Source organism: Limulus polyphemus, unplaced genomic scaffold (genome assembly GCF_000517525.1).
Source record: "Limulus polyphemus unplaced genomic scaffold, Limulus_polyphemus-2.1.2 Scaffold3772, whole genome shotgun sequence".
Lineage (NCBI taxonomy): Eukaryota > Metazoa > Arthropoda > Merostomata > Xiphosura > Limulidae > Limulus > Limulus polyphemus.
Window position 1 is genome coordinate 83,805 of NW_013669382.1, and position 12,757 is coordinate 96,561.

A 12,757-nucleotide genomic window follows, 5' to 3' on the forward strand; every position below is an offset into this window, starting at 1 on the left:
TGACAGCTGTGCATGGCGCCAGTATGCCACGTGAGTCACCCCACCACAGTGCTTTTGAGTGAGGTAAACAAAGCCACACTGGCCATGACCGCTTCAAAGACAGGTGGGGGACGGTGCTGAACTAGTAGGGGCATTTAATGTAGAGAAGTTAGCAGTGAACAGTGAAACCAGAGCAAGTTATTGAACTGTCCCTATTTCAAATTGCATAGGAAGAAGAAGAAGAAAGGAAAGGGCAATTTTTTCTTTTCTAGAAATAGAACACACAAACTGTGGAATCTGTGTGTGTGTACACAGAAACGACTCACGTTGTACCGTTACAAACATGTGCCTGAAATTGAAGACTTGTCAGAATAGGGCATATTTTAAACGTGTGATATCTCAAAGCTGGATAACATTCTATTCTCTCTCATGATAAAAAAAGAAATTAATAAAATGAAGCATTAGAACTTTAACGCATCTGGATACAGTGCAATTGTGAATCGTCACATAAGCTGATATGAGGCGAGCTATACAACTCTGGAAATAAAAGGTGTGTAGAACACTATATATATTGTCCAGAAACGTCACGGTAAACAACACCGATATGTTGAAAACACTGTCTAAACATATACGAAAGGCTGGTATTGCATAAAGGCATAGTTGAAATCAGTGAAGTTTGCGAAAACTACGTTTAACAACTAAAAAAAAAAAAAAAGATGGAAAAAACTTGGGTGCCTCAAGTTTTTAATCACACCCACCTACGTAATGTAGACGTATTCGTAGGTCTCTAAAACGTTCATATTACTATGGTGGACAATTAATAAAGTCTGTAGTATATCATGAAACGTACGATGATAATGGTAGCGAACCCCATCAGGGTTATTGTAAGTTGTAACATGGAAATGTCTGCATGTATGTGACCGTTCAACATAAGAATATATGTCGAGTGTTACGACTATCAAGTAACGCTCAGTCATCCCGACTACTAATTAGGTTGCGAGATAAGAACTTAAAAGCTTGACGAGAACAGGATTGCAGAGAAGACAAAAAAAGAAGAAGAAGAAAAAAAAAGTCATGGTTGTTTGGTCATACGCACTAGTGAATTCTGAGTCATAACGTAAACAAGTCCGAGCCGTAGTGCGTTTCTAAGGGACGGTATCTATCCAGCTCATTTTAACCTTAGTAACAATAATTATCCATCTATCTAACTAATTAACTGTAAATCGACCTACCTGTGTTTTTGTACAGCTTTGTTTACCCACCTAGCCATGTGGCTACTTGACTTCGTGTGTGAATGGCTGGGTATATTTGATAGCATCTGCTGGTGAGAAAGTATTACACTGAACGTTAGCATGACTCATTCGGGGGCCGTCACAAATATCTGACTGTTCATGTTTGTATCAAAGCTTCGAGCAGCTGCTATACAAACAACGCATTGTTTGTTTAGAACTATTTAACAGCTAGGCCTATACAGAGGTGTAAGAATACAACAAAAACCTTAACTTCATTAACGTAAATTGGTGTGAAAATAGACGCTACTGTATTTCGCGTAGCCCGAATCCGATTCATTTCCTGAACTTTCTCGTTATGTAAATACCTTTAATGATTTTATTTATTATAGTTATAGAGTCATCTAACCTTACTAACGTTTGTACTTTACCCTCTACCGAGAAAAGATAAAGAAACAATAGCTTTAACGTAATACTTTATCCAAATGATTATTATATAAAAAAAACAACACTTCCTTTCCATATACGGTGTACAATAAAGTGCCTCATAAAATATTCATAACATGACTGGACACACTGTTTGTTTGTAATTACGCACAAAGCTACACAATGGGCTATATGTTCTCTGCCCACCACAGGTATCGAAACCCGGATTCTGGCGTTGTGAGTCCGCAGACATACCGCTTTACCACTGGGTTGGGGGGTGGGCTGGCCACACCGTGACAGTCCTAACAAATATGAAGAAGAAAAGTATGGTTGAGTACACATGTAGTAATAAAAACAAAGAAAAATACGTTTAGACAATAATAAAAATAAGACGCCAACGAAAAAGTGTCCTTTAAAGTTGATTTCTTACTGTTACGATTATAAAACGAGATAATTTATGTTGCTGCTTTGATATTAATAAAGAATAATATTAAATAACCAAGAAAATAAGGACTTTGAAGACAAAATAGCCATTGCTTTTAAAAAGAAAAAAAACTTATTACTTTATTATTTCTGAGCGTCAAAAAGGGAAAAACAACTAAACCCTACATTGACAGGCGTATCTAGGAGCAAACATTTGGGGGAGGGGGCAAGATGAGTAACCGCAATGCTCTCAAGTTAAAATTTAATACCTACAGTATGTTACTTTTAGGGGGAGTCTGGGGGCATGCCCAATAGAAAATTTAGAACCATTGGTTCTGCACAAGTTTAAACATAGAAAAACCTTCGGGGGAGGCAAAGCCCCTCATATCCGCCTTCATCTATTAATAGATGAAGAACAGGATTTGATTTGTACTTTGCTTCTTTGAAGATAGGTTGGTAGTAACTTTTTCAATTATGCGATACATATATTAAAAATTTTAGCTATATAGGTGAACAAGTCAAAAACTTTTATGCCCAATTTTTTACGGCATGGAAAAGGTCAACCAACAGCTACCATTACAGTTTTCTTGTTTGTCTGTTGCTTTGCTAACCACAAAGCTACACAATGGGCTATCTGTTCTGTGCCCATCATGGATACCGAAACCAGGTTTTGTTTTACCGTTACAAGCCTTCAAGACTTGCGCCAGGGGGGGGGCACCTGTTAGTAGCGTTTAAAATCAGTGGTTCTTAACCTTTTTTGCTCCATGCCCCACTTCGACACCTCAAAAAAATTTGATGCCCCTTAATATAAAAACAAATTTGGTGTTGAAAAAGGTATAATAATATAATGTAAAATTTTTTCTTATTGTAGCATTTTCAAATTGCCCCCCCCCCCGTTGGGCGTGCGCCCCACGTTCAGAATCACTGGATTAAATAGTCACCAGTACCTCTTCGTCACCTAGTAGATTTAATTTTTTTAAACCTGTCTTGTTTTTAATGTATTATAATCCACTGTAGAAGCAACACAGACCCTGAACTCATACACATAGATGTGGCACAACTGGCACGTTATTGCTCGTAAAACTGAATTGTTAAGTCATCTTCGACACGTCAGTTATTTCAACGGAAACAGCTTGTTAAAGTTGAAATATTTATCAGAAAGCCTTGAAATTGTGTTTCAGTCTTGAACCCGATATAAAAGAAAGTATTTTCGTAAGATAGTTGCTCGTTTGTTCCTGTAAATCAACAGTAACATGTGGCGAAATATAGCTGCCACACCTAAATACAGCCACCAGTGACTATTTGTCATTTCATACAAAAACATCGATAGCATCTTAAAATTGGAGATGGAACTAAAGAAAAAAAAAGACGCTGCCATTCTTCTGTTGTTGTTTAACTACGCATGTTATTAAAAGGAGAATAAACGTGTTATTTTCATGTACACGTGTTTGCAGGAATCAGCTATTTCTAATAAACATCGACCTGCAAATTAACCGTTTTCAAGATGCAATATAGAAATTATAATAATTCATAATTCTTCGCTCAACCACTTGTACTTTATATAACATGTTTAGAAGCATTTGAAAATCTAATGCCGACGACTTGTATAACACCATACAGAGTTGTTGAAATCTGCGTTTACGTATTTTACACACTTCAAACACACCATGAAATTGCATAGTTTTCTTGCAAGGCATTACTCATAACAAGAACTTTTTTTTTTAGCGTGCTTTCCAAAGTGTAAAAGTCCACCGGAAACCATTAGTTGCTCTAATTTACATCGGTGAGTCAGAAAGTTGTTTTGTTTTCTGCGTGAAGTTCTAGGCCAAGAAAATTCGACAGTATTATTCGCTTAGCATCAACAAGAATGGTTATGTATAGAATGCCTCATATCATCAAAGAAGCGAAAATTAATGATTAATTTTCGAGTTTTGTGATTCACATTTTTAGTTCCGAGCGTTTTTTTATAGCAGAGACCATCCAAAAATTCGGAAAAATATATTTGTGTATATTGGCGATGAATAAATATTTAATTTATTTATTTCTTGAGCTTGTAAAATTATTCTAACTTCTAATTAGGATAAGCAAAAATTAAGTTGCCTGAAACGGTAAAAATTTGTTACAATAGCGAAAGAAAAGGTGACGTAAAGCTTTAGAAATTATGTTAAGGAAGCATAATGGCCAAGGTTCTGCTTTTAATTTCTAATAAATTTAACACCGGATATCAGTAGTTCTCCCATTTTACGTAGCTTTTAAAGCAAAAAAACCTCAACTCTCTCGCTCTTGGATGCCTCAGGCATCGGATACCAAACAAAAAATAAAAATGGGTGGATAATTTGGAAGTTGATGTTCGCGAATACCATCTGTCTTCATTTAGATGACATCATGCATTCTGTGTCTGTATGTACAGACGTCAAAATAAAATCAGTTCAAAGCATATTAATAGTTACGTTGTAACGCTGTAAAACGAAATTTCAAACATTTTGAAAAACAAAAAAAATTACGGATACCAGTTTTTTTATTATTATTATTTTGAGATAAAACGTATTTTGTAATACACTGCACAACACAAGAAATCGTAAAAGTAGATTTCGAATAACAGTAAGATAATTAGAAAACTTAAAATATTCATTGTTTTACCTGCATCTTTACAAAGCGAGTCAAAACGAAACCAAAACCTTAATATAACTGAACAAACAAACTGTTGAAACAAAACGTCTGAGTTCATATTACCTGCAAGATAAAAGCTCTTCGTTAATTTTCCTATTTTCAGTAAATATGTAGTCATCTTTCATAGTACATACATTCATCTTCCAAAAGTCCAAACCATCAACCAAATAAAGCCGCATATCTCGAAATACGGTATATTGTATTACAAATCAGTGTAATATCAAGTATCTTACTGTAATTGTTCTGTTAACGACAACATCCGTTTTTCTGCTCCAAACCAATGAGCACATGTGCTTTAGGTATCAATTACATGAAAACAGACGTGTTTTATAGCACGCTTTCAGCGCTTAACCGAGCTCATCAGCACCTTTCGGTTTTGGCTGTTGACACAGCTGTTTCGAGAAGTCTAATAACATGGTTAACAAACGTCCGATATTCTTAAAAACACTTTCAAATGTAATTTCGAAAAAAATATATAAAAGAGTTTCTGTTATAGATTAGTAACCAGTCGTGATGTGAGCAACAATTAATAACTATAAAATCAGAATGCGAACAATGCTTGATCACTAATCGAATTGTGACAAGAAACTGATCAATACTTGAAGTGGGATCAACAACTTACTATTAGAGTTTGACTAAAAAAAAGTGCAACAAGTGACCAATAGTTACCTACAATTGAAGTGTGTTTATATATAAGTGTGTTTGTGTGTGTGGATTTCTTAATTCGAAATACCGGATTTTCCAAACATTTAGTAAACACTTATCAAACATGCCATTTTCTCGTGATACTTAATAATCTGATTCATTACATTCGACTACCAAGTTGTTAATTCACTATACACCAGCGAGATTAATTAAAAGAGCGATTATGAATTATCAAGTAGATGGCACGTGTTTCTCCTCTAAATACACGCACTCACTTCACACTGCATTGTAAACAGAACGAAGTGTTAAAGCAAATTCATCATTACCAATTTCATATTCAAGTCTTCTTAAAATCCTGTTCTCTAATAATTAATAAGCAGGCGGTATTCGCCAGATCTCTATTTCCGGAGATATCAGGAGCTTTAACAGCCAATCCAGTTCCTAAATAAACACGTGTCGTTGTCTGTCCAGTTAAGATAGTTTTCCCAGGTCAATTTCATACGATTTTACCGTCTCTCTCGGTGGTATTGTCTAAAAAGATGCCTCACCCTTTTCATATTTTGTATTTATTAGTGGTTTCCATCTCCACTTTTAATTCAGTATTGTTTGGTCAAAACCAATATCAATTGCCTTTAAGCTAATTCTGATATCCGAACGCTTTAGACTAATTATTATTATTATTTATGTCTAGGTGGATGACAATGCTATTTGCAAGACAGACACGCTGTATCGTAAATCATTGGTCTTTTAAACTGTGGCAATGTGTTATCAGGGAACGCAAAAACTCGACTGGTAAAAAATACTCTAAAAGTATTGTTGATAACAAGTATTCCCTATTCACACGCACCATAACATCAATAAAAAAAACCATTTCTTTGAAAGAGGGTTCGCGCGCATGGGACAAGAATTTCCTAAGTGGGTCGCAGAATAAAAAAAAAAGGTTCCTTGCAGTATATGAAGATTAACTTCCTGCCTCTCATACTTTTGGAGACCTAGGAGGACATTAACCAATCACATAAAACATAAAAAAAGAGAACCAATCACATAAAACATAAAAAAAGGGAACTACATATGAATAACAAGTTTTGAAACTCTTCTGTTTACCAGAAGAAATTTGAAAAATTACAAGTTATCACCAGGGGCGTCGAGAGCCAGCCCAGGCCCCGGGGTCAGTAATATCATCGGCCTCCCACTTTCATTCTGTTTATTAACTTTTGACACTTTTTCATAAAAGAAATTTAGGTGACAAATGTCCTCACGAATCCATGAGAAAGCAGTAGCCATTTTAGCTCATTAAGTAGTATGCATTTCTAGTGAGCTTTGGAATATCCCACTGCCGGGCCCCCTCAACAGACCCCCCCCCCTCTCTTCAGCCCTGGTTATTACTTACTAGCACCACCAATATAAAAGTAAAATACAAATTAAAAGGCCGGACACTTAATAAAGTAGCATGCTTATAAACCTCTCGCATCAGGTAGAAATTACGTTTACCAAAAGATGGTTATACAATTGAAGTGTTTAAGTTAACAAAACTACGTGGTTAAATGTTCGAACAGAAATTCCAAAAATGTTTTTCTGTGGCCATTAAAAAGAAATATATAATTATATGGTTGGTTGATGTTCATATGAGGGAAATTGAAAGTTAAACTACATATTGGTTTCTAGATAAAGCTAGTGAACATTACGATTATACAAAACGGGTTAAAATAATAAAATAAATAAATAAAGTAATTAGCTGCAATCAATTTTCGATATAACCTTAGTGAGATTGCCCAAATTTGTAAGTATTCACCAAATGAAAACTGGAGAGTGATTTGGTAACTGTTCATATGGAAATGGAAGACTGGTACCGTTAACGTTTAGTAACTAAAAAGTAAAACCTGACCAGTTATTAAATGTAAAAGGTGAACATTTTTGTCATTAAACTAGAGAAATATTTCTCACTTTTTTCTGCTAAAAATATAAATGATTTAGAAACCGATTACCATGCATACACTGCAAATTGTATTGTTTACTATTTGCCCCCAGTGGCACAGCGGTATGTCTGCGGACTTACAATGCTAGAAACCGGGGTTCGATACCCGTGGTGGGCAGAGCACAGATAGCCCATTGTGTAGCTTTGTGCTTAACTTCAAACAAACAAACAATTGTTTACTATTTATTACTTTAATACGACCATGATTTGATCTTTTCTACCAGTGGGAAAACAAACTGTTTACAAACTGATATAAAATAAGTCTGTTCGGTGTTCATTAGAATAAAATTGATAATGAAATTTACAATGAATCTATATACACATAATAATACTGTCTGTTGTGTGTCCATGTGACTACTTTGAAGGGTGTGGATGTCTCTTCACCAAATTTGGCATGAAGGGTTGTTGGGTCCATGCGAAGATAATACCTACAAACTTGCAGTTTCACACTTTGTGTTTTGCAGTTTTTTTGGGAGTTTTTACGTTCTGTACAATTACATATAAGGGAAGCAGCTTTTCATGTCTTAAGATAACCTTTCATTACTCATGAATTTACACAACTTCCGTCCAGGGGACGGGTACCCCACGTAGCACAACAATAAAAAAAACTGTATGATCCGATTATTGTTTACCATGAAATAAAAAAGATGATTTACGTAATATTTTCATTACTCATGAATTTACACAACTTCCGTCCAGGGGACGGGTACCCCACGTACTACAACAATTAAAAAACTGAATGATCCGGTTATTGATTACCATGAAATAAAAAAGATGATATACGTAATATTTGCAACAAGAAAACTAAGAATAGTTCGGACAATGTTTACCTAAGGGAATTAAGAATGAGTTGATAAGTTTTATCAGAATGAAATTCAGAATATTTGGTGAAGTTTATGAAATATATATATATATATAATAACAATAAATAGTTATTTGATGATCAGTTTTACTACAAGAAATCTGAGAATACTCTAAACGACGTATAACAGTTAACACTAAAAATTTGAATGCTTAGGCGATTGCTCACCAAAAACACACCGAGAACGATTTGAACTAGAAAACTGAAAATGATTTGGATGATGTTCACGAGAGGAAAACTGACAGTGAACTGTACAACGTTCATAACAAGAAAATTTAGGATTATTTAATAAGTCCTTACCAGAAAACTACTTTGGAATGACCTGCGCAGAGTTTACCAGTAGAAATGAAGGAAGACTTATTGTTTACCAGAAAAGAAAAATAGGATCCAAGAATTAATTGGTCATTGTTTACTAGAAGAATTACGAAAATATGTTTTTTTATTAAAGGCTGGCAGTTAGAATCTATTAAGCCTTTTTTTTTTTTTTTTTGCTTACTGATTGAAACCAATTAGTAAAATGATAGTTTGGTTCTTGTACCGAGAACTTATTTTTAAGAAAAGATTGGCAATCACGAAGTTTAATATAGGCGGGGTAAAATTAATCTTTTGTTAACCAGACAAAACAGCTTGTATTTGTCACTGTTATGTGTACCACTTCCGCATAAGAAGTTAGAAGGATTTGGTCACCGTTTTTCACACGTTATCATTATTTACAAAACAGAAATATAGATTGATTTAATTACGGAAAATTAAATCACATTCACTGTCTACCATATTACGATAACTCGGCATTTCTAACATCACTGGGGTTGTTGGAATGTTCTTAACGAATGAGAATCAAATACATGTTAAAAGAAGTTATGCTTAACGTTCAACTACCGAAAGTGAATACGTAAACTTGGTAGTAAAATTCGGCGTTCTTGACAAATACCTTTTAAGTCTTAGCGTTCTAAATACACTAGGGATGAAATAAAGTAATCCGTATTTAACTAAATTTACATAGTTAGAAGTTTCCGGTGTATTGCTTATAAGACTTTTAGGTTCTAACTAAATTGCACTTGTGTTATTTTTCAAAGTAATTAACATTTTCACAATTACATACTAAATATCGTTAGTTCATAAATGCATTCAAGAACTATAGAATATGAGTTAGGAAAAATTGAAGTTGATCTATAATAGCCTTAGTTTCATAGCTGACAACAAATAACAGTAATAAGAGCTATATTTAAAAAAAGGACTTTCCCACCTTTAGAAACTTTCTCTAATATTCGTTCTTTGTGATCATCAGTATAGGGTTCACTGACAACAATCAGTAAATGGCCACCAAAGTGCGAGTTATCTCCCGAATTCGTGTCCATGTTCAACGCAGTACAAACCCTAGACTAACCCAACTGCCGAATGAGACATGCGTGAGTATAAAAGGTAGAACTGCTGCAGTGGTCCGTCACGTGACCACAAGTTTTGTCGTCATAGTTCGTTCCTCTGCTGATTTGGTTGCCATAGGAACCGTCATTTTCTAGCCTCAGCCAGGTGAATCGTACTCATCCAGCCGGTTAGTGCTACTGCGACCAAAACTCAACACCCGTTCCATGATTCACATTGTAATGCCACAGCATCTTTTGTCTCGTTGAAATACCAACGTACTAAGCATGTATAAAATATGTTTGATTCGCTAGTGGTTATTTACGTCTGAGCACGTAAAGAAGGAAGAACAAAAACAGGAACAGCCCAGGTACTTGGATCTGTTAAGGTGAATAATTCGTTTTAAATATCTTGTTGACTTTTATTATTCTTGTTTAATAAAATTATTTCATACTAATACTGCGTAGGTTCATCATTCTAGTCGTATTGGCTCAGTTTCGGTCTCAAGTCTAAGTCTCAAATGTACCATTACGTGACTTGCCCACGTGCCATGTGGAGCATGGTATCTTTTTCCAAGCACACTCCTTCAGGGATTCGTCCGGCCATCGACTCAAAAATAAGCTGACCGTGTCCTTAGACGTGACTGTGATAATCTAAAAACTGTTCATCCAAGTGTAGATGTGAGAATTCCGGCTTTTTAAAATCTTTATAAAAATAATATAACTCCTTTTGCACTCCAACTCTTTGTCATTCCGCACAGGGGCTGATCCAGGGTGGCAATCCACCCCTTTTCTTGATTAAGTACAAAGAAAGAGCAACAAAAGGTAATGATAACTAAAAATAGAGGATATGACTCAGACTCCATCAAGTGACCTCCCCTAAATATAATCACGAATCAGCCCCTGTCATATTTTAGCATAAATGAAATTGGAGAACGCCCCTCAAAGGCTTAATCGATCGCAAAAGAGTTATTTAATCGAATTGTAATTGAAGTAAACAAATTACTTTTGCACAAAAACTGAAACTCAGTTTATTAAGAAAGAAGGCGAACGAGGATCGTTGGGAAATGGTTATGTTTACAAGTTTGGTACAAAAAATATATATCTATTGAAAATCAGTTAAGATCAAATGCACTTCTCCAATTTCCGTTTTTTAGATCTTAGAGCTCAAATATTAGAGATTTAAACCAACATAATTAGTTTACTAAGTTCATCGTGAATGGGCAAATTAATAATATATATTAAAAAAAAATTCTGAATGTCTGGTTCTTTGCACTTTAGTTTATGGCAAACCAAGCATAAAATAATTTGAATCATGTTCATCTTCATACATGAAACTTTTAACATGGATTATGTTTTAGTGCGGAGGGGTAAAGTTAGTAATGTTGTGAAAATACGTAGTATAAATATCAAGAAAGCAAACTGTTGGTTTTGGTAAAAGAAAATATGTTCGTAAGTTGTATACAAAAAAATGATCTGCTAACGTGCCACTAGAGGGAGAAACATAACAACACTTGTATTATTCGCGCAGTTTTTGAAATACGCTGTTCGTTTTAGTTAGGGAAACATGGTCGATAATTCTTTTTTTTTTTTTTACGTTGATGTGTGCTTGAACTATGAGAAGCCGTAAACCAAAACTTACATCAATTCAAATGAATGATTAGCAAAGAGTGCATACCTTTATGAGTACTTATGATTTTTATTAGTTCATTTATAAGTTAAATACATCTACAATTAAGTAGTGCACAAGAAGAATGCCTTTTCTTTGATTTTATTTTACGATGTACCATTTTTTGATACAAAAATACATTCGACCAGGGCCCCAGCAAGGGCCAAGTGGTTAGGGTGCTTGACTCGCAATCTGAGGGTTGCGGGTTTGAAACTCCGTCCCACCAAACACGCTCGCCCTTTCAGCCGTGTTATAATGTGATGGTTAATCCCACTATTCGTTGGTAGCCCAAGAGTTGGCGGTTGTTGGTGATGACCAGCTGCTTTCCCTCTAGTCTTTCACTGCTAAATTAGAGTCGGCTAGCGCAGATAGCCCTCGTGTAGCTTTGCAAGATATTCAAAACAAAACCAAATCGCTGTTAATGATCGTAATATTGGTACATTTAATTTTTAGTATAAAAGTGACAGCATTATTAACTGGGTAAGAAAACGTCGCAAATTTCATACATATATCATGTTATAAAGGCGGGTACCTCAGGGATCTCAGTTTTAGTCTCATTTTGATTTACATCAACGACATAGATGAAGGAATGGTCAATAAGTTATTTAAATTTCCTGATAAAAGCTGATAAAGTTTTGGGTATTGCTAGCTGTGAGGAGGATGCTACTGCCTTGCAAGAATATTTGGATTATTTGGTGAACTGAGCGAATAAATGACAGATGACTTTTGATTATAATAAATGCAAGGTAATGTATGTAGGATATCACAACTTGAATTATGAGTATACTTTTGATGGTATTAACCTTAACAATGATGTGGAAGAAAAACTCTTCTGGTTGATCAGCCTCTTAAGCTATCCAAGCAATATGCTGTTGTTAGAGGCATGACAGACAGGGTTTTAGGTTGTATCTACAGTAATATTGAATACGAGTCTAAAGAGGTTATAATGTCACTGTGTAGGTCATTGGTTAGGCCACATTTGGAGTATTTTGTTCAGTTTTGGGCTCCTTACCTCAGAAAGAACATTGATTTGTTGGAAAGGGTTAAAAGTAGGGCTACTAGGATGATACCTAAGGTGGAAATGTTATCATATGAGGATAGGTTAAGATCTCTGAACTTGTTTTCTCTTGACAAAAGAAGAGTTAGAAGTGATCTAATTGAGGTATTTAAGATTGTTAAAGGAATTGACAATGTTGATGCATCATATTTTTTCATACTTAATGGTGAGAATGTTAAGACTAGGGAACACAAGTATAAATTTTAGTAGGGAAGAAGTCATCCAAGCTTAGTTCTAAAGTAATTGAATCAGCCTGAGTGCACTTTGACAAAAGGAACAGAGGATATTTTGAAGAAAGAAGACCAAATGATTACTGGAAGAGTAGTATACGGCTGCGGTAACTCGCACTACAATTGTAAGTGAATCACACACATAGAATACTAAAGCGACAGTAATAGAGAAGATAGTTCGGCTTGTCAACTGAAATTCTAAATCAATTGAAAAGGCCTAAGTGGACTTTT

At 35.1% G+C, this 12,757-nt stretch overlaps 1 protein-coding gene across 2 annotated transcripts in view; it reads right to left on the bottom strand.

Moving 5' to 3' along the window:
• LOC106470015 (microtubule-associated protein futsch-like) overlaps positions 1-10,113 on the bottom strand; it is a 33,125-nt gene extending 23,012 nt beyond the window's left edge. For both annotated transcript variants that reach the window (XM_022398564.1, XM_013930535.2), the window contains exon 1: positions 9,456-10,113. In XM_022398564.1, coding sequence (XP_022254272.1) covers positions 9,456-9,567 — 112 coding nt within the window. In that variant the 5' untranslated portion in view covers positions 9,568-10,113. The remainder of the gene's footprint in view (positions 1-9,455) is intronic.
• Positions 10,114-12,757: the final 2,644 nt, after the last annotated feature.